Below are 24,210 nucleotides of genomic sequence, written 5' to 3'. Positions count from 1 at the left end.
ATTTTTCACATTGCGCTTTATATAGCAGCATCGCAGTGCATCCACGATAAAGTAGCGGCGTAAAAATAGCGCAGCTACGTCGTCCATCATCTGATCACCGAGTAGACGTGTGTATATGTGATGCTACAGCAAAAGATAGTTTCATCGGCGAGTATTCAATCTTATCTTTGTATTGATGACCTCGCCCGATTATCCTTTTCATGAACTATTCGATCGAAACTGCATTTAGCCTTAACTGAGCAAAATCAGAGAGAAGTGAAAAAATCTAAAGAGAATTTTGCAAAACGTTTCAATTTTTCACATCGATGAATTTTAATCCCTCAATTTTATGTATTTTTTACATTCTTTTTTAAGATAGGAAAATTCAGTTGCAAATAAAAAATTGCAAATTTATGAGGAAGGATTAGAGATGTATTGTGGGACGCGTTGTCGAGTTTAGAAGAGAAGTTACATGAAAAAATAAAAATTCAAGTATCGGATGTAAATGCAAGGCAATTGGAAAAATGTGGATTACTGCGTACATTGGGTCGAATATATAGCGTTGTTCAAAAATATTAGTCAACTTTAAATAGAAGTGATTGTAGTGACAAAGTTTTTTTATTGATATTATTTCAAATGGAAGTTAAAAAATATGTAAATTATTTTAATCGACTAACCATATGAATTTTATGCTGCAATTTAAGTCGAACAATGAATTGCGACGTGTCGAAAATTAATGCAAATTGTAATATTTACTGTTTAAATTTGCATGCTGTCCTATTGAAATTTGAAAATTTTTATTTTAATAAAATAATTATGTTTGTAAACAATATGATTTATTTATTTGCTCAGTAATTTTAGTAATCAATTCCAGATGCAATATTTGTACAAACAAATTATGAATAAATGTAAAAGCTCTAGTCCTATGTTAGTTTCTCCAACAGAAATATGTTTTGCTTTTCTGTATGATCCCCTGTTGATTCTTTAATAGAATGAACGGCAGCTATATGGCTCGCGATTTATGCACATAAATACTTTATGTTTAAATTCAAAATCATGAAAATGAAATTATAACGTGGAAATATATTTATAGGAATAAAATATGCTCTGTGTCAATAAAAAAAAATTTAAAAAGCATGTAATATACATTCAACAGAATACTAACCGAATAAAAATATAATTCTTTCATCAAACATCTTTCACGCTTATCAATTAAATATCGATTGTAATTATTATTTGCCAACTAAAAGAAAACAATGTGTGAAGATCAAATAACGTTTCGTTTCTTTTGGAACGGCGCTGTACAGAAATGGAAGAGGCAGGCTTCAATATAAGCGCAAAAGAATTTCCCCGGGTGTTCGAGGACTCATTCGGTGTTTTTCGGGCTTGGCTTCGTTAGAAGGCAATTTTTATCGGCAACGCGGGATTTTTACAGCTGCGGTCAGGCGCTTTCACGTTTCGGGGTTACGATTGTATGTCGTTCGATTCGTTTGAATGCTGCACAGCTCCCTCGGGGGACCCGTGTACACCATCGTTTTCGAGGTTACGTTTTGTTACGTGCCATCCCGACCCTTCTCTATCCGCATCGAGCCCGATATGCGGTGTACAGAGCTGCTGCGTCTCTCGGGTCGTTATTTCCCATCGTCCGAATGTCGCTCGAATAACGGCGATCATAGCAATGTGAATTTAAATCTAATCGGCCACGCGCTCTATACCGTGCTCGGATACAGTAACAAGTAAACGTAAATAATGTCATTACTTTTTGCGAAATAATTGTTGTTTTCGTGATTAGTGACGATGTCACCGGTGTGGACAGATGTATCATATTCAGCCAAAAAATTCATATAAAATCTAGTGTGTCAGAAAAAATGATACACCTAACATTAACGTAACTGGAGCACATTTTAATTGTCTACATACTTTTTTCTAGAAGCAAGTTTGTAACACAGAGACATGCACAATTTTAATATATTTAATATATGATTTTATAAAATCCGAATGTCACGCGCTTCATATTTTACACGGGGAAAAACGATGGTGCTAAAGTAACAAAAAAATTCAGCTGGATACAGATCTGAAAATAATTATGTTAGACCGTCAAAATAATTAGGTGGGACGCTTAAACTGATTACTAGAACGGCAAAACGTTTTGCAGTATTGTATTCATTGCACTTGAATATCCTTCGTAAGTAATTCTGGTGGTCCGGCAAAATTTATTTTTAGATCTGTATCTAGCTGAATTTTTAGATATTTCAGCAAAATCGTTCTTCCTATGTAGATTTTGTAAAAATTACGGTGAACTATTCTGTCGGAAGATCATGTTCTTTTTTTCCAAACATTTTTCTTCGTCAATGGATTATACGAACCATGAGTAATCTGTATATTAATATACTCATACAAGTATGTAATGTGCTTTACTACGAGATATCAGTTTTTGGTTCTCCAACAGGAGTTATCGTTAATGAACCACGAAGTTTAATGCGTTCGTTAGTACGCGAAATACGAAGCTCTCTGTTCGTTCGTCTATCTACTATCTATCTACACCGTCGAATAATGAAACGAGTTAATTTCTACGCAAGATCGTTTGAAGCTGGATGGATCTTTCGGAGAGATTTCTATCTGCATGGCCGTAGTTTCGACGTTGGTTTTTAAAAGATTCAGTACCCGCTGTGAGTTATTAGCGGCGGTGATGAGTCTAGCTTCTGACCCGAGGCGACCCATTTTTCCTTCTTTCCTGCTTTGATCACGTAATCGAGTCTTTGTTTCTTAGACGCGCGGCTCTCGCAAATGACTAGATCCGACCGTTTCCTTTTATCAGGCATGTAAATACGAAGTCGCGCGCCAGTACGAAGTACATTCCCCATTCCAATCGGCGAGGGGGCACGTTGGGTACGGGTGAAATTAACTCTCCGACGGTTAACCGTGGAAAGCTCTTGGAGAATCCGGAACCGAGGAGAAATCGAAGCAGTTATCTACGCCACGGTGGGAAGTTGTGCTGATCTGTTCGAAATATACGAGTTCAGTAAGTGTTTTATAGATCAACAGAAATTTCCCCGACGTGACTGACGCAAATTTTGTTCAGCACTTTCTGGTTAACTATAATTAATACATTACAAAACTGGAAAGGGGTGACTGATTAGTTACTAATGTAATTTTCATTGTGCGTTTGCAACAATTTAATTTCATTGAGAACAAAATTCATTAAAAGAAACTAAAATATTTAGTACCATACGTTTAAATGATAATGAATTGGTTTAATTAATTCTTGATTAAAAAATATGGTTGACATGAATAAACTATATCCTTTTTATGCAATTGAATAATTGTTGAATGAATCCAATGTTTAGTTGAACGTTTTGGACTAATTGTAAGTATTTTAGTTAACAAAATCTTTTTCTCAATGAGCGATTTGATCAAGAATTAAGATTGTAAAGATTTGTCAAGCTAACAGAATCGGGTAAAAAAAAATAGGAAGATCAAATTTGAAACGATAAAAAATAAGCTTAAATAAGTGCGAGAAGGTTTTGGAAAATTAGTTGCTCAATTATCAAAGTATCAAACTCACTTGCACTTTATTTTACATGAAAATTGTTTGTATTCTCTCTCCTTTCCCCCTTCTCTTTCTCTTGGAAACTTGTTCCAGTTATAAAATATTTATCCGGTTATACATTATTCAAACAGCATCATTTAGTTTGTTAATGAAGCTTGAATTTTCTACAACGGAATAGCTGCACGTGGTATTCGCTCGACGAACTTGGACGGTGATTTAACGAGAACACACGAAAGTTTCATTATGTAAGTTCTACTATTAGTGCAAACACATCTCTTTACAGATCAATTAAAGAAAAAGAATCTCATCTTAGTTCGCGAAAGCGTGAAGATTTAATGAACATTTAACAACGTAGAGAACGCTAGAGAGATGGGTCGAATGACAGATTCTACAAGTTCAGTTTCCGTTTCCTAGCGTCAAAGGCCAAAGTAATTGCCAGCTGCGATTGATTCGTTGAACCTACAATAGGGGAGACATTTGTAACTTACGGATTCACCCTAGGAATATACAACGAATAAAAATATTTTTGCTTTGTTCTAAACGTGTTATCATTTTGTCTCTAAACAAGCTTTACAAATTCCATTGATCAAAGTTCCCAGCAATGGTTAAAGCGGTATTCAACGTGACAATCAGAGGCCGCTTTATTTTCTCGCTAAAAACAGGGAAGAGTACTCACACAGTTGCTAATTGCAAAAAATGCGGTCGCAACGAGAAAAATAAATATATTAAAAGGAATTGCGTTGGGGATTACTTTTCTGATTTCGCATTTCTGTTCTTTAAAACTAGATTACTTTTAATGAGAGAAACCTTTTTTTTTTCTTGTTTAAATTTCAATTCTGAAGAATACAAATAAAAACAATCGAAACACTAGAAAAAAAATTGCTCAATGAAAATAGAACGTTGAGAAGAGATTTATTAATCTGCAAAACAGATTCTTTTTTTTCCATTTATTTTATTTGCTTTTTCGGCAGAGAAATTACGCATACGTAGGGATGTGTAACGAATGTGTGTCGTGGTTTCAAACGTTTAAGTACGGTCGAGATTATTGCAAACATGCCGCGCATGCTATAGTACCGAATATCATAGAAACCGCACATGCGGCGCTTCCATAATATATTCAACTGATGGTTGCTTTGAAGTTGCACGATACGCGTTTCCATCTCCACACACTTCTCTCATATCACTACACGCTTGGTCAATTCCGAAACAACGTGCAAAAGGAACAAAAGATCTCGGCGCGATTATTGCGTGTATCAGTTTGAGAAGTTTAATTATATGCTGACAATTGTACTGTCGTTTTTACGGCGATATATTTAATTGTTATGAGAATAAAATGAATATATGGATAACAATATCTATAACCGTGTTCCAATATACGCTGCCATTGCACGTTAAACTGAAAATCTATAATATACGTAATGCAAACTATAGATTTTCAATACTGGCAGTGCATATCGGAGAAAGAAGCCTATACAGTATGTAAATAATGATAATATACCATACAACCATAAACAGTAAATAATGATAATATACCATACGACTTTAATATCGACGAAAAGGAGGAAATTTTTTCAGTCAAGCCAACAAATCGTGCTATCATAATTGACGAACCGATTGCACTTGCCACATGCTTCCAATAAATTTCTGATCTTCCATTCCGCGTGGGAGACGTCAGAAAATTTGGAGATGACATTTTTCATAGATACGGTACGAGAACGGGGCCAAGTAAATTACGGAAAAATTGGGGAAGGAGGATCGACAACCTAGAGAAATACATATTAGGATCGGAGCGAAATATTTTGATATCGGACGAGCGAGAAGTTATATCTCACGCGTTGTACGACCCCCGAGGGAGGTGTTACGCCGAGTGATAAAGTGAGGTGGAAAAATTATTGCGGGCGCGCGCGGGGCGACGATCGACGACGGCGAAATAATTTCGGTGTGCCTTCTGTGTCTTTTCATTTCCATGGAAACGACGTAGGAAGCATTCGCTGGGATAGCGAACGTTCGACCGACGGCTGAGCGCCTTACACGCACGAGTTCCCCGAGCCGCAATCAATAAGAAGTCGGGATTGCTCCAGCGATTGCTTCGGGCTGAATGGTGGTAGAAGGAAGGAAGGAAGGAAGGAAAGGAAGCGGATAGGGAGCGCGCGCGCGGCGCTGCGCGGCGGTCATGAGGGATATACGCGGACGGTTGTGGTAAAAGAGAAAGAAAACGTTCTGCATCTATCATCGTCGCGTAAATAGGGCGAGGAAAAATAACCCGGCGTACACACGATATTCCCATGATCGTATCCGCGGCTGAAAGGGAGAGACGAAACTGTCCGACGTCTCTCGCAGCCGCGAGACGTATAACGTCGTCGTATTTCAATGGACGAGTGTCTTTTTGTCGTCTATGGATTCATCGGAGCACCCGTGATTCTTTATCGGCTGAATGATACGTCCGCGAGATACGACCGAAATCTACGAGCGAGAACAATTTCGACGATGGCGGAATTTAAAAGAAATTATCGGCGAATTCGATAAAATATAGAATGAGCGAGGATTTTCTGCGAAAATTTCTTCCCCAATCGATATGATATTATTAATTTCTTTTTCTATCACCGAACTGACTATAACTGACTATTTCATTGACATATTTTCGAACACGTTGTCTTTCGTTTCAAGAGATAAATTTATGTAAAATTCAGAGGTCTCATATTTTTCTATCTTCTTTGGCTAAAATTTCTCAATTCCGAGAAAAGTATTTGGTATTTGTGATTATAATTGCATGATAAAATAATTATTAGGAACTCCATTTTTATTTTATCCCTGCCATAATGTTAATAATAATAATCTTGTGTTTATAGGTCTATCACCTAAAAAAATTAATATAAATTATAATATCAAATATTAATATAGTGAAGTCTGAAATATATCAAGATATGAATGATAAAAGTAAAATAAATATTTCCATATAATAATCGCAACTATAATGAATATAATTATTTTAACTCTTATAATCTTATGTATCTCAAATCTGTTCATTTTTTCGTCTATTTAAAATAATTTATAAAATTTGCAAAACTTTACGAACGTACTTTCAGTTTTCTAAAACAAATTGGAACTTTACTTTAGAAAAATAATAAAATGTATATAATTTAATCTATCGGACTTGCAAGAAACTTGTACGAACAAGAATCGGTTGGACACGAAATACCCAGGATAGTAGGGAAAGAAATTAATAATTACTTATTATTTATGTAATAATAACAATTAAAAATTACACGATTAAAATATAATATATAGTTATTAGTCATGAATAGTTGACATAAAAAAATGACTATAAATTACAATTAAATTATGATAATTGCACTTTGTTTTCTCTCAATGTATACATCTTTTGGTACTACATGTAGCCACTATCAGGATTCGAATTCCGATTATTAAAGTATTATTTACATTAACCATATGTTAATCTCAACTTTCGCGGGGAGAATTAGCAGGAGGCTAATTTGCACTCGCGATTCAAGTTTTCAGACGAAAATCCGGGTCAAAATTACGAGCCATTCGGGAGCCGCGCAAACTCGTTAAGAGCTAAACGAAACGAGATATCGCGGCGTGCTGCTACGTGCCTCGCACACCCTTCGGACAGATCAACGCGCGCTCCCATAAGCCCGGGCGAGCGAGGATGTCCGCGGCAACCGTTTTACGAGGACAAGACCCCAGAGGAAGAATGGGAAAGTTAAACGTTCGAAAAGTTTCTTCCGAGGGAGCTCCCTTTACCCTCCTTCGTTTTCCTTCGCTCATGATCCCTCGCGTCGTTTTCATTCGCGCTCCTCACTGAATGACCATCCTGTCCTCGACGACGCAAAACTATGACACCGCCAGTTTTGAGCAGAGCGTTCCTTCACTCTTGCCAACCGAGGGGGAGAACCGAAGACAAACAGGGGCGAATTTCGCGGCAGTAAAACTGCGGGGCGATGGTGTGTTTCACGATTTCCAATACATAGCCCGCTTTGTGATTCTTGGTTCGACACTATATCGACCTTCTATCGAAGAAAGGAGCAGGAATCACGTCGATAGAGTATGCCGGGCTACCAGTCTGCTTTACGACGCAACAATTCCCATTTCGCGTCATAAAGTTGTTTTCTTTCGCATAGCGTCGCGAGTTTCAAAGTAACGACTGTATAACGCAGTTCAGAAGTAGTCATCGGCAAAGGTCGTTATTAATGTTTACGCGATTCTGTCGATCGTCTGTGTTTAAATGTAACTTAACTCCAGTATATATCTACATCTATCTAAAATTTAATTACTCAAGTATTATTTACTATGTTTAAGGAAAAATGAACTGTATCAATATAAACTTTATACGTTCTATTACTATAAAAAAATTAGAAATAGGAAATACTTATTTTCGTATATTTGAATATAAAACTTAAAAAAATCTTTATCGTATATCTCACATAAGTGGAATATATACGGCCATATAAGGATATACGGCGCGTACACTCGGAGAAAAATTCATAGTGTGGCAACTATAAAAGTTTGATATGCAGAATTAATGTACGTAGTTCAATGTACTATTTTATATACCGAAAGAAAAAATTCTTAAATTTTAGTAAATATTTATTCGAATAGTACTGATGTAATGTAATGATACATACTAATGAATTTCCGTAGAGTAGTTGTTACAACTAAAGTTTTAGTTGTAATAACTGTAAAATAGTTTGTATTACTACAACCTTTGTGCATGTATTAGTTTATAGTGAAGTTAGTTTATAGCACCACAATTGGTTTATAACATCTCAACTACAATTACGTAGCTATAGACATTACAATAAGTTATAACACTTACATACTTCCAGTTTATGTATTGGCCGATTAAAATCGAAATAACTGTAATAACAGTAGAGTAATGCAGGATTCTAAGTTAAAAATGAGAACAAGGGTTCAAATCTCACAATCGAGTCGACTCAATTTTTCCGCCTACATTTGCCTTATTATTTTTCTATAATTTATCTAATAATTTTACTATAAATAGCTAATATTGCTGTATTTCCTTAGTTCGTATAACTTATTGTTTTTATTACAACTTTGTAATACATAGTTGAAGTGCTACATATGTTATAGTTGCTGATGCGACTTTTTTCTCTGGGTGTAATTACAAATAATCTTTATAAGTCAGTCGTAAATGACATAATAATTTATAAAATATGTCTATAAAGTTTTACGAATTAATAAAGGAAGTTATGCAATTTTGTCACGCATATTACGAATCTTTTATCCAAAGTCTCCTTATACATGCAATCATCACGCTCTAACAATATCGATTAATATTACGCAGGCAAAACATTTATACGATTTTATTATCACTTAGGGAGAAAACGTTCAAGCGCAGCGTTTCAAGATGTTCAACTTGGTCCGATGCAACCGCAGCTGATATTCTGCTCACCTTGTACGATGTCACGTTCCGTTGACCACTATCCCCGAAGAGTATGTTACGTGCGCATCTAAGCGACCAGTATCTCTGTCGCACCGAGTACGTATCCTCAACTTTTATCAGCGTTCGAGCTTCCGTTCGGTCTCTTGAGGTTTTCTCCAAGTAAAAAACGCGCAGATTCAAAATCGCATTCGTACTGCAACTTCGGTTCGGATGGAAACTAAGGCTCACGTACTCTTAGTAAATACAGGGGACTTTTCTCCCGTAGTGATAACAGTAGTACATGAGTTCAAATGTTCAAATTTTAAGTTGAAGCGAAGAGTGCAGGTATTGAAAAAATATCTCGACCAAAGGCTTCAAGTGTTTTGTAAATTGTAATTAATTACATGTAATTAATCAACGTCCAAGTTTGTAGAGAATATTAAAGTATTAAGTTATTTCAACGTTTTTTCAAAGATATTTAATTACTAAAAAAGTTTCTGTATTTATTGCAGTTTAATATAAAATTTTTTTTCTTCGTTTTATTTGTGATGTGTCATAATAAATTATTTATTTCACGTTTTTATATCTTTTATTAATATTTCACTCCACGAACTTTTTCGTAAATTTTATATAGCGAGTAAGGATATTCTAATTTTTATACACAATTTCTATGTGCCGTTTTTAATTTACTGTATTGGTTTGCGAGAATTATAGATTATAAAATAATAAATACTGATATATCATAATTTATTAACGACACATAAAGATTTTGTACAAACATTAGAACATCCTTACTCTCTATGTAAAGTTTATAAAACAGATTGTGTAATAAAATATTAATAAAAGATATAAAAACGTGAAATAAATAATTTTCAAGACATAATCTGCATTCAATGTTATATATTTCAACAAAATCTAAATAATATATAATTACATTTAAAAAATGGTGTTCCATCTATGCAAATACTAACAAATAATATTTTCAATGTGCTTGCATTGCATATATTTATACTGCGCTGAGTGTATGGTGTATCAAAATAATACTTAGAGATAAAATTTGCGGAGAATACGAGAAAGTAATAACATGCGTATATTTTTATGGCCTTATGGCGCGGTCCGATGTATAGCAAATGATACTGAGGGCTATTACGAAGCTTTAATAACAAATGAAAATGCTTCACATTCTCATCGTTTAATTAATTCCTTCCGACCGCAATGTGACGGTGAAAAAGTATTTAATTACTCTACACATGGTGTGTAAGTTTTATGCAATCGTTAACCGTATGGCTTCACGTGGTAACATTAAAACATTACGATGGTTATTATTCGGCCATATCCATTAAAAAATATTATCATAATTACGATGTAATGCTAGCCGCAACGGCTTTTATTCTGAGAGGACGAATTAATCTAACGAACCAAAAATTCCCATCTCCCGCTTTTACATTCTATAGAATTTTTGTTCAATAAAACGCGCGGTATCTTTTCGATTCAAACAAAGACAAATTTTCAGTATTATCTTGCGCATTAGTATTACTTTTTTCTAATAATATTTATTTTGAATAATGAAAATTTTTACACAAGTGTGAAAATATTAATGAAAATAAAAGTAAAGTACTACCACACGCTACATTTCTTTATGCAGTTCTTAAAGCTTGAAATTTATTACAAAAATATGTCTGCGCTTCCATTTTGGTTTACATAATGAAAAACAGAATTAGCAGAACTTTCCCGATTAAAGCTAAATTTGACTGGATTACAAATTGCAATTCCAATAAGTCTGTAATAAAGAATATTTGGATTTTGCTTCTCGCAGATTTTGCTAAATTCAGTTACTTATGAAAATTTTATATTTGTGCATCTTTAAATTTAGAACTATTCAACTCCATTTATCTACTCGAGATGTAAGGTATAGTTATGATATATAATTATAATCTAATTTATTAATAGAGTTTTAGATATTTCCGTCAAATATATGCCCTTTAATTCTTCACGTGACTCGCACTCGTTTCATAATGGGATATCTTATTTGAGCCGCTGAACCGCGTACGTACCGTAACAAACTTCGTGTACACAAGTGTACATGAAACGTAAATGCGCAAATTATATCATTTGAGTATGGCTGTAGTTTATTTGTTTTGCCGAAACATAACTACATTAAACGGATTAAAGGAACGCATTAACTCCGCACGACGTTCCGCCATACTTCTCAGCGGGTCGTCAAAAGTTTAAACCGATAATTAATGTGTTACCACCTCGTAACACGGTTACACCGTAACACGGTTAATTCAATGTCGACTGTTATAATTAAATTTAGAACCAGATAGCGGGCAAGGTAGTTAGCCGCAACCTACAATGCGGCCGGGTACAATGCGACACGCCGCACAATGTTACGTTCGTCAGATACCAATCGCGGCAACAATGCATCTCGCGCATTATCAACGTCATGTGAATCGCAATTCAATTTGTAACTCGCGGACGCGCACTGTGAACGTCTAATCGGTTTTCAGATAATCTCTATCGCATTTGGTTCGTGCGCGCGCGCGCGCGCGCGGACAAAAAAAAATCGTTCCCCCAGAGACGCACATGCACACCGCTGATGTATTTGAGAAGCGAATATAGAGGAGGAAAACCGCGCAGTGCAAACATCAGGAACCGGCAATCTATTTTGGCAGAGATGTTATCGGACTCACCGGTAACCTTGATGTGGTAAGGTAACTGAGCTCGCCACGTGTCTTGCATTTTCCGATCGGGCGCGACGCATCGATACTCCCCAGCTTCCTGGTACACCACCCGGCTAAGAGCAAGGGGCCCGGGCCCTCCCACCGGATCCATTCCGGGCCCGTGGCCCCAACAACCGCCGTCGCACTCGAGGGTCACGGCACCGCCGATCTGCACTTCCATCCTTCGGGAATCGGTCGCCTCGCCGTTCAGCGCTTCCGCTTCGGTCTCCATATCTGGATCATCTAAATACGATTAATTTAAATTTCTCAACAAGCGGCGAATTCGAGAATCAGACTTATAGGCTGTGTACAAGAGAATAAGACGACGCATGAAAAATAATACGCAACTTGGACACAGCGCACGCTATGGAATGGCGCTCTCAAGTTTTCTTCCCGAACTTTCACGTTTCAAGAATGTGATGAAATGTACAATTCACAGTACAAGTAATATCTTCAAGTGAAATTTGACATGTATCTAAAAACTTAACATACTATTCTGTCGTCACATGTATTTCATCTTTTATATTCTGAATTTATACAAATATGAATCTTTCCTGAGAGCGCTACAAAAAAAAATATATTAGAACATGTCGCGTGATTAATAGCTTTTGCGAACTGTAAATGTGCCTAAGAATCTTCAGCACCTTTCGCCATTACTTTAAATTTCTAATTCGATATCATCGACATCGAGAACTGCTCCGGTATCAGAAATCAGTAGCACGTACGACAGATAAAGTTGGGGCAGTATCCCTCTACCCTCACGTGCCTGGTTCGACAAAATCTTTTCCCCACCGCAACGTTACGTACTGTCGATTCCAACTTCTACCCTCATCCCTCCCGTCCTTTTCCGATTCCACCTATGGAATTATACGGCTACGATTGTTTGCTCTCCAGCTAGCGCTATGTCCACAATTGCAGTGAAAGAGGGGGGAGGGGAGGGGAGAGAAGAGGAAGAGAAAATGCGGAGAGAGATGCAAGAGAGTAGATGTGCGGGAACTGCTCGTATCTCTGTTCGGGAATTAGAGCCGGACTGGTACAGCGGAATTCGGCTGAGAAAGAGAAAGAAGCGGAGCAGGGGGATGGGGGGATGGGAGGATGTAGCAGTCCTTTGAGTTAGCAAGCTGATCCTCCAGCTCATCCTATAGCAAAACAAAGGGATCAAAGTGGTGCGGATGCGATAGGAGGCTTTCACTTCCTCTTGCGCTCACTCGGCTCCCAACTATACCTCGTTTGTCTTGTAGTTTGTTCGGAATTTTACAGCAAACACCACCGCTGCGGCGCTTTAACAAACACAGGAAAGGAAAAGAGAGAACGTAGGGTCCGGTAATCAGGCTCGGTAATTTGACGTTTTTCGTCAGGTATTTTCTCTCTTCAACAGGCTCTCGTTATCCCCAAATTTGATCTGCATCTCTTCTATAGATAGCGGCTTGTGATCGTCCTAAATCTTAATGCGATTCGCGTGCACTAAGGTGATTAAGGTTCTCATATACTCCGTCCGTCTGTGATCGCGTTATCTCTAATTACTTTGATATGCCTTTCGTGTTCTTACTAATTGAATTATGCACATCTAAGATGCTTTGTTGAATCGGATGTTTGAGAATTTTATTATGGAACGTCACATACTATCATTAAGAAATTCTATAACGGAGACAATTTAATATAAATTTCTTTTTCTAACGTTAATAAGAATTAAAATTAGATTTAAAATTATATTTAAGCATGAACATAATATATAGAAAATCGTTCGCGAGTTCGGCGTCATTTATACTGGTAAGAGTTGCGAGAAAAATCTGTTCACCTGCCGATAGCGTTGGTTTTATCACTCCTGTCCCTTTAAACTACGTCCTATCTGTAGACTGTCTACAAGCCGGTGAAATTAGCGCGTCGGTTTAAACCCGCCTTGACGTTATCCGGCGGATAAGTAATCCAGGAGGAGATTCGAACAGGACATAGTAGCAGTGTAATCGATAATTCCCACGAAGGAGGATGGTTGGTTTATAGGTGCTCTCGAGCCATCTAAATTGCGTAGAGATTAGGTGCTCGGAAGCCCGTATCCAGCATCGTCGGTCGAAGGAGCAGACGAGGAATCAAGAGAGACAGAGAGAGAGAGAGAGGATGGGAGTGACAGAGAAGAGTAGAGAACTAGATAGAAGACAAGAGGATGGGGGAAAGAGAGACGAGGGCCGCGGGTTTGAGATGCAGAGAGCGCATCACCCTCTAGTTATAATGGCAAGATGGAAGGAACGGGGCTAGGTAGGAAATTTGCAAATTTTCACGACGGGGCACGGATAATTTCCGGTTGGCTCGGTGGTTTCCGCCCTTGACAAATGACTGTGGTATCCGGTTATTGGCTGCAGCGACGACCCCCTTCGCATTCCGAATCAGGGGGAATGTCTCTTCGAGCGCTATCAAATGCATAGGAGGTAGACAATACATCAGCCGAAAGATGCACTGTGACGTAATTACCTTTCGTCGGCGTTAACGTCGCTTAATTTATACACACTTCCAGCATGCTATGTGACATGTTAGTTTAACTTATCGATTGCTTAATCTACTAATTTGAAAAATGGAAATTTATATAGAAACATCAGATGCTGTCAAAAATATAGTCAGTATAAATATAATATTTCTATAAAAGATTTTTGAAAAATAGAAATTTATATAAAATTATCAGATGTTGTCAAAAATATAGTTGGTATAAATATAATTTTTCTATAAAAGATTTAAATATACATTTTTACTAATTTTGATTTCATAAAAAAGTTTGTTCTATTTTTACATTTTGTTGAACGATAATTTGGAAAGCAATATATAAAATAAACATCTGAGTATCCTGAATTAAGTTATTTTATATCTTGTACTGCTTTTTGTGTCAACTGTGACAGTTTCATATTACCAGTAAAGGTCTATTATTTTAATTTTAAGGTCTCTAATTTATAAAATTATAAAAATTAATAATCGAAGGCGTTGTACAGAAATCGTAGAAATTTCAATTTAGCGAGTCAAGTTATGAAAAAGTTCTTTGAAAATTATTCTTTTCAGAAGAACACTCTTGCTTTCCTTTTCATCGAAGGAGATACATTTATTAACTTGACGTTCCCACTCGAATGCGCAGGAAATCCTACGTACGCTATTGAAAGCGACAAAGTGGCGTGACAACGATTTACTCACAGCGAACGTTGAGAAAATATCCGATGCTGGTGAAAATGCCGAGCATATGCCGCGTGTAACACTTGTACCAGCCACTCTCGGCCCGAGTGATTTTTGTGAAGTTCAACCATCCGTCATCGCTCTGCTCCACGGGGGGCGGTCCATTGTCTGAAACACAAGCGGAAAGCTGGTGGATATACGAATTAACGCACTGGAAACAGTACGCACGGTCCGCGGATTTGCGTTAACGTCGTCGTCGCGTAGCTCGCATCAGCCGAGCGAGTCGACTGCAAGCGACTTCTCTCAATGTTCACGATTTTGCGACATTTTTCATAGAGAAAATTGCCGTACGCGCGATTCGATATTAAATCTTAAATTTACTTGGATCTAATAGTCATCCGTCAGAAGGAGGAAACAGGTCGTAAGTTAAAGTTTACTCAATTCTACAATCTCAATGGATTTAGAATTTATTTTTTCTTGAATGAAAGTATGAATGTTCGTGTGTGATTGTATTTTGGCGGAACATGTGAGATGATATTCCTCATTTATAACAGTATGAATTAAAGATACAAATATAAAAATCATTAGATATTAACGATTTTCTCTCATATTATTACCGAAATTGTTGAACTTCAAAAACGATGTCATCAAATAAACCCTCAATTATAATGATCATGAAACTTGTATCCCTTTTTGATAATTAAAAGCTCTTGGATTGTGTTGTTTAGAATTGTATTGGCAAACTGTCTGTTTATTCTTAATAATCTGGGAAAGAAAGATTTAAAGGGAGTGAAAAACAGAGAGAAAGAGGGGAGAACTGGCAAGTCTCTCATTTAAATTATTCACAAGATAATTAAGATAATTTTACGCAATACGCGTCAGTCTGGGGCGCGGCACATCACGGCAATGGAATTAAAAATGTATTGCTAATAATGCAAAGTGCCATGGCCGTCAAAAAGAAAATAATTGAGCTGGCGGAGGAGGACCGAAAAGAAGAGTCCAAAAGGACATTTATTCGAATTATTCACAAATGCAGAAGTGACTTCCGGAGAGAACTCGGTATCATTTCGTTGACCTTTCTCCTGTTGTTTGCCGCCGAAATTTCATTTAGCTGTAGCCTATTTCTTTCTTCACTATTTCAGCTGTACCATCGCCGTTCACCCCTTCTCTCTCTCTCTCTCTCTCTCTCTCTCTCTCTCTCTCGCCATTGACCTCGTTACAGCGAAGCCGCAGATTCGACGCAGCTGTCGGATTGGCTAGTTGAAAGTATACCGCTCTCGCGAATGTGGAACTACCTTGGGGAACAAAGCGTAGTCGGAAGACACACTCATGAAAGGTGGAGGATTACAGAGGTGTGCGGAGGATGCGGAGATATCGGAGATAAGACTGAAGGTGAAGGGAGTAGGAGCGAACTGTAAGTATCGCCAGACGCGCAGAGTTTTGTGGTGAAACTTTTATATAGGCCGGCTATAATCACGAGAAGGGGGTGGTAAGCTATTCCACTAAAGACACTGTTCGCCTTTAACGTTGCCAAGGCATGCTCGATTGTGTTAACGATATAGAATCCCTGGCAAACTTCGTAAGATACGGCACCGTTTCGCGTGAAATAGGGTCAGGCCGTAACTTGGTCCAAAAAAAAAAAAAGTACATTTTCAGAAAGTTCGGCCGAGTTTCGGCCAATTTGACCGGGAAATGAACGAAGCCAACTCGAAGTAGATTGAGACACGGAACGAAGAATTTTCTGCCAAAAAATTAAACGCAGAACAATTTCTTTTTTCAGTAGTCGACGCGATTTTTTTTTTTTTAAACTTTCGGCGAGATTAACTTCCGAGTCGACGCTCATTGCTTCACTCTATGTCGGTCACCTGGTAGCAACGACATGCCAATCGCACCTACCCATGGTTTGCGACGTTTTGTCTCAACAGAACCATGGTATCATACGTATAAATCTTATTCTTTATTCAAATAATTTTTAAATAATTATATAAACGACTGCAACACAAGAATTATAAATAAAACGTTATAAGATTTATATAAATTGTTATGGAAAATACATATTGCTATAATAATAAAAATGTAATGTTTAATTATTTAAAAATAAAAACTATTTGAAAAGAAAAAAAAGTAACGCACGTGGCAAAGAGTGAGGTAATGAACGTCGACTCGGAAATCTAGAAAGTTGCAAATCGTGCCAAATTATTAAATTATACAGCTTTTAAATTAACAGATTATCATCGAAGCGCGACGTGTTAATGCCATAATAATTTTCTTCATTTATTTAGAAAAATCAAAATTTAATATCTAACGATATTTAGATTCGAATATATTTTGCATCGCGCTTTGAACTTTACCGATATAAATAGCATTTATCCATATTGTTTGTTATTATTTGTGAATTAATAGCGCGAATAACAAACAAATCGTCGAATCGAATAATTTAATAAAAGTCGTGTGCGATATATATTTACCGTTTTTATTAACGATATTTTTTTTATTCGATTTGCGTAATAATATAGTTAATATTAGAAACTGTCAAGAGAAGTATCGTTTAATTATAGAATGATGATTTATATGCATTTGATAATAAATGGTTGATTTTATTTTCATAATTTATTAAAATTACAACAATAATAATTGATTTATTAAAATTACGTAATTTTATTTCTCTCGAGATACAAGAATATGGCATAAAATAATAATAATGAATTAATTTAAATATTTCCGTTACTGAAAACAATGATTTCTGTTTTCAACGACGAAAATTGATCTTCGGAGCAAAATTTTATTTTCGTAATTTTATATTCAGAAAATAAACAACACTCATGGAAAGCGGTAGAATCATACCTTTGCGAACGAAATCAATATCATTTTGTTGCGATTTTTTTATATAAAGATACTGACGATTTTATCGATATCGATAAAAAAAATGTCTCTAAATAAAACGAAGATCTCCGGAAGAAATAAATTTTATTTTTGTGATAAAACGTCGATATTGTAACTAATAATTCAAGACAAACAGTCTTGCATTTTTTGATAAAGTCATAGCTTTCGAACGAGATGAAATTATTAAACTACAGTGGAAAGATATTGACGATTACATTGCCCCGTTATTTCGATTCTGACAGAGTTGACCATCGCGCGTACGCGGTTCTCTCGACGCGGAGCGACGTATCATGTTACAAAGCACGTGTACCACACATGTTTTCGTATCTGTTTTTTAGTAACGGATTAGCGCACCTGTCAAATTACATACAAAAAGTTCACGCGGCGATCTTTCATGAATGGTGTACGCGCGCTGGATTTTCTAAAACGCTAGTGACTCTTGCAAAAAACCAACGCAGCTACGTGCAACAAAAACCTTGTATATACCGCGCACATAGGTGCCTACGTTAAAATGTACTTTTATCATGATATTGTGCATACACGTATAGAAATAAAAATCTATAAATTACAAAGAAAATTTGTTATATGATCGATATTGTTCGATATAAAAGCTGCCCAAAAAGTACACCAGAAATAAAAAAAAAAATATAGTCTGTCCGTGTGCTAACTTTGAAATCATTTATTATAATAAAAAAAAAATTAAAAAATATACATATACTATTAGATTAATGCTACGATGTTTTTTTATTATTTATTTGTAAGTCGTCTTCACACTGACATCTAGACATTTTTCATTAAATTGATAATATTGTCGAGATACAAAAGATCTCTGTATAAAACGTATCTATCGAACAAACTATTTCAACTTTTATATTTTCTTTTCAGGAAGCCTTAGTTTTATATATGCCACCGTTTTCTGGAGAATTCCGTTTTCTATTCGTTTCGTGCGGCGTTTTTAGTCCTTTTGTGTTTGCGGAGAAACACAGTTTTGAATTGTTATTCATACACGGCACTCACTGAATATGTCTTTTTCTCACAAAGGTCGAACAATAAATGATTTTTTTATTTAAAACACATTATAGAGGCAGTCTCGCTATTTGCTCTGCCAGTGGAATTTTTCCATCTAACGTTTTCTAAACAAAAGTTGTACCAGACATGATCTTCTTTCACATAACATCAATTTTATCTTTTTTTCGTGAAAAATAATGTTACTTATATTTTGCTAATATCAGATGCTAATATTTTTAAATAGCTAAAGTATCAACAAGTCGGCAAAATGGCAATAAAAAGAAAAAATATATGATACAATACAATTAATGATGTATAGGACATTTTTTAAAACACTAAGAAAATTATGAAAAAATTACAGATTGTCTTATTGCATTTGAAAGTAGTAGAAAAAATTTAGCGGCAAATTTCTATCTGAATAAAAAGTTATTTCAATAAGAAGTAGACATGTGCTCTAATAAAAATATAATTAATAATAAAATAAAAGTAATGAAAAAAAATCTGACTTTTTTTATGTAACTACTTTAAATATTTAAGATGACATGTAAAGTTTCTTTACGCTGTAGAGATCAGTTTTGTAAAATAAAAAAATTTATTTATTTATTTACAAAAGAACTAAACAGCCAATCACAATAAAACTTTCTATTAATTATCTCGAATATTTAATGTACTTGTACAAAAAATTCAGATTTTCCTTAATGTTGTCAAAATTAATTTAATATTTAATAACACAGTAAGTAAATTATTAAGTTATGTACAAATAAAAATATAATCTTATTCACACAACTTTCCTATGTATATAATATATTTAAAGTGTTAATATTAAACACGATTCCAAATTTTATTTATAATACTTTGCAGAGACCATATATCCTTAAAGAAATAAAATTTCACATAAATATTAAATACATTTATAGATTGCCGCAATTAATAGTTATTTATTGTAAGGAAAGAAGCGACATAAAGTGAGCACGGACTTCGCAGTTAATAAAATTGCGGAACAATATCTTTAAATTATTCCAGATACATCATTAGATCTCTGATATCTTCGCTTTACGCCACCTCCGAATGATGATCGTATAAAGATCGACTTCCCCTAAAGCGATTTCACACAGCTGACGCCCCTGTTTCTTCTTGCAAAATGTTCCTACGTCCAATGTATCGGCGTGATAGATCATCCGGCGGAACCATGATAAATTATTTTCACGTTTTTACTTCGATCTTTGTTCAAAAGTTTTCCCCAACGTGCTGCAAGATGTACCGTCACGTCCGATACAATCACAAATTATGCGTCCAGGAACGGGGCTATGCTAACTTAGTTTTAGCTTAATCGTTTAAACATTCGTTAGTCTCAAAGCGAATCGCGACTTTGTACGGCCACATTGCGAAATCGACTATTTGCACGACTACTCGTTGCAATACGGGAAAGTCCGAATTTGCTTGACTTGCCTTCTCTATAAAGGCTTTGAACGAGAGGCGAACGTGCTTTCTCGAGGAGGAATGGGACGTTTAATAAGAGCAACCGTACCAGAAAGAAATTTGGAACGGGCGGCGGCGCGGCGCGGCGAAGGTTCGCGGGCGGTGAAGGCATTGCCCGGGGCGGATACGTGCTCCAAAGGATATTAAAGTATTTTAATTGCAGCGGATCTCGCGGAACGCTGTAAGGATTTATTCGAAATCACTCGATTGAGTCTATGAATAGGGATTAAGCTTGCCCCCCGCCCCGGCGCAACGCGCGCCCCGCCGTCGCGCCGAGAGAATTCTAGACGTCAGAAGTGGAAGGCAGAAATAATTGAATATTTAATAGGATAACTCACATATAGCCGCTTCCCGTCGCAGCCGCGCGGCGTCATCCGTCACGACGACGGGACGTCGATTTTTCTGTCACGTCCCGTGGCTACCGATTAATTATACAGTCTGCCCGGGCGTAATACGAAGACGGGGACGACTTTAATAAATCTAGTTATTTCATAGCCAGTGCACACACAAAAAAATTATTTCACCGATCCGCGGGTACATCCTTGCATAAAAGGCCCTGGGATTCCCCTCCTCTCGCCCGTGGCAGTAATATTGACATGGGAAAGATATTGTCTGACGGAAACGGAATTGGCAGAGCACACATACATCAAACGAGATCTGCGATCGGAGATATTCGATGACGAAACATCGTAGAACAAACGATTATATCGGCAACATGGGAGTTTAATTAATTTAACAGCGAGGTCAGGATTATTCTCGAAGAGAGAAATCAAATTTCAAATATTATTAAATTAAACATTTAATTAATGTCGTGAATGTAATACGACTGACAGCCGAACATTTCATTATCGACAATTTAAAAAGGCTTTTATTTCGACAATTGTTACAACGCGGACGAATGCGTACGTGAACGCAATATGCAAGTTCAATTTTTAATTAATTACACTTGATCATTGCGATTTTTGCCTAAACGCCCTGGCGAAAATAGCATGTTTACTGAAAATTTATAAGATGTTTGCTTATAAGTGTCGAGCGGGTGTTTAATTGGAATTTTTAAACATTTTTTTTTAAAAGTGTTTATGAGATGGAAATTTAAACATGGAATTGTTTATGAGATGTTCACGACTGCTTGATACACGCTCGAAAAGTGTTTCATGTTTTCGGAATGTTACAAATATTCAGGAAATATTTTATTAAAACATTTGCAACATTCCGAAAACGTATAACACTTTTTGTCTAGCAAACAGTCGTGTACGTCTTATAAACAATTCCATGTTTAAATTTCCATTTCATAAACACTTCAATAAATATTTATGAAGTCCAATTAAAGTCAACACTTAAATAAACATCTTATAAATTTTCAATAAACTATTTTTACCAGGGCGGCAAAACGTTCCTTTATTCTAAAATAAAGAGGAAAAAAGCTACGGCATCGTGAATAAAGTTTTGTTCGTTGCGAACTCATACTAAAGATTAATACATTTATTAATACTTTTCGCGTAAGAACTTATGTAAGAGACGTTAGGGACTTCCGTCAAGTGCCTAATTCCTTTCTGTCAGGGTATAAAATGTCAGAGTGCCCGCGTTATAAAAAGTCGCGGCACGTCAGACATACAGAGCTAAACCGTTACTTTAGAGCAGTATTTGGCAATAATTCTTGTGGAAATCGCAGTGCCTTCTGACGTTTGGTAATAACAGGTCGTCCATCATAGTTCTTATCACTCGTACGCGGCTGATCGCAGCGGAAAGTGACGGCTGCAGCTGTTCTCAGCGTTTTGTGTAACTCAATAACGAGATAAACGAAACTACACAATCAGTCCAATTTTTCGAATTTTCAGATCCTAGATTGATAACGCGGATCTTTTTATCGATGTTCCGAAAGAACTCTCGCATTAATTCGTTCCTCGATTTATGTACTCTCTAACGTGAAAGTAGGCAGTTAACGTTTCATATCTCGGGTAATTCCTTAATTAAAATCTAAAATTATGTTAAATTAATACCAATTAAAGTTTCCAAAGCGAACAGAGAGACCTAATATTAATTCATTTGAGAATGATGATAAAATTTAAACAGATAATTGGAAAAGGATAAATGCTGCACTGAGGGAAAAAAAGTCTGAAAACTAAAATACTTAGTCCGACACGTTCAACTAAACGTCGAATTGATTTAATAATTATTTAATTCCATAAAAAAATGTATAGTTTATTCATGTCAACACCATTGACATTTTTAATCGAGAATTATTAATTAAAGCAACTCAATACTTAATTGAACATATCGGACTAAATATTTTAAATAGAAAATTAATAGAAATGGGAAAACTCAATATAAACGAAATGCCTTACAGGTATCATAGCTAATTGTAAGTCTACTGTTGATATTTATTGTAAAATTTTATATATTTAATTTTTCAAGAAACTGCGCGCCGAATAAATTATCGATCTTGCAACATAATTCTAAGTTGAAATAGTAATAATTGAAAGTCAATTTAACAATAAACGATGTTAACAAGAATCTAAATGTGAAAACCCCCAGCCCTTAAATATTTTAGTTGTTCAACAATTTTTTTCCTCGGTGTGCACAACGCGTCATTCAATCCACAATTCGTGACCGTGCGTCTCAAAGGATAACCGGAAGTGCAATAATATTCGGCTATAAATCCTTACGTCTTTTCAGCGTAATCATTTTTACACGTCTTTCGACTCCTCGAATGTATCAAATAGCGGGGAAACGCGCACTTTATTTTCGTGACACTTCCATCGCGCGACTTCGTCGGCGCGTCAAGGGGAGTATAGTTTTGCGCAAAGTTTTAACGGACAATAAATAACTCAAGACGCAGGGACGGAAAAGACGATCGTGATTCACTCGGGATTGTGAATGGAGCGCCGCGCTCCAAATCTCTATCGAATCTCGAAATTGTTATTCGCGATTGTGATTTACGCCAGCGAGCACGGCGGCGATGCCTCATCGTAACGGCGCGGCGCGGTGGGCTGTGTCACGAATGAGCTTCTCGTTTGAGTGCCTCTCCATGCTCTTCTGATTAATTCGAGAGAAATTGTAATTTCCACTCCTATCGTATAAAGTTGATCGAAAGGGCAGTCTTGCGTAAATACTCGGATCAGGCTACGTAAAGGGGATTAAAAAGGTGTTTCTTAACGAGCAGAATACGAACGTGGAAGGGCTGGATTAAAAAAGTTGGTTGAAAAGCGATTTAATCGGCCGCGTTAAACTCGGGCTGTGCTTTTTTCGATGGGGCGCGCCCGCTCCGCGTGCTCCCGCCCGAGACCACATTACTGCTGCAGGATTCGTGCGAGCTGATTTCTTTGCATTGATTATAACCGGCGCAAATTCGCTGAATAGAAAGAATAACAATATCCGAATAAAAGCGGAACGCGGGGAGCTATTTCAATTTAGTTCCAGTTATTTCTGAATGCCGGCCCCCAAACTATGCACTGCGCGATGGAAATATCGGTTTCGATATAATATAAATATAATTAATACTGAATAATATTATTAACGCATACGAAATGCTATAATTAATGCTTAATGCTAAATGATATAATTTACGATAAACTATTATTCCATGTTCTACATTAATACTATATTTGAAAGAAAATTATTCAGCGTTATTGATTGTCAGTAGATAAAAATGATTCAATCTGATTCAATCTGAACTTACTCTAAAGAGAGTAAATTAAAGAAAGTTACCCGATAATTTTAAAAAGCTGGTAATTTAGATTTTTGAGAAATAAAACATTTTGATATAAAGTTTTTAATATGAAGGAGCATTTAGCCTTTAACACGAGTAAAACATTTTATTTAACTCATATTTTCAATAGAATATTTTAATGCTGTATATTCATACGATACACATAACATACAGTAATGAAACTTACAAAATAATTTTTTATTAGGATTTTCGAAACAAAAGATGTGAAGGTACAGTATAGTCTTTTAATTTATATTCAATTATATTTAATCTGTATTTATATTTCATAATGTAGAATCAAGACCATGATTTGTATACAACAAAT

At 36.1% G+C, this 24,210-nt stretch overlaps 1 protein-coding gene across 4 annotated transcripts in view; it reads right to left on the bottom strand.

Moving 5' to 3' along the window:
- The window catches only part of LOC105202414 (hemicentin-2), a 417,498-nt gene that overhangs the window by 66,930 nt on the left and 326,358 nt on the right, over positions 1 to 24,210 (bottom strand). For 3 of the 4 annotated variants that reach the window (XM_011170919.3, XM_011170920.3, XM_039452269.1), the window contains 2 exons: positions 14,828 to 14,974; positions 11,627 to 11,899 (listed from right to left, as the gene is read on the bottom strand). In XM_011170919.3, the coding sequence (XP_011169221.1) occupies positions 11,627 to 11,899; positions 14,828 to 14,974 (420 nt within the window). The remainder of the gene's footprint in view (positions 1 to 11,626; positions 11,900 to 14,827; positions 14,975 to 24,210) is intronic. The other variant, XM_026134082.2, reaches the window with a different exon arrangement.

The sequence above is a fragment of the Solenopsis invicta genome, chromosome 7, assembly GCF_016802725.1.
Source record: "Solenopsis invicta isolate M01_SB chromosome 7, UNIL_Sinv_3.0, whole genome shotgun sequence".
Lineage (NCBI taxonomy): Eukaryota > Metazoa > Arthropoda > Insecta > Hymenoptera > Formicidae > Solenopsis > Solenopsis invicta.
The sequence above is the reverse complement of the archived record's forward strand: the minus strand, read 5'-3'. Positions and strand labels throughout refer to the sequence as shown.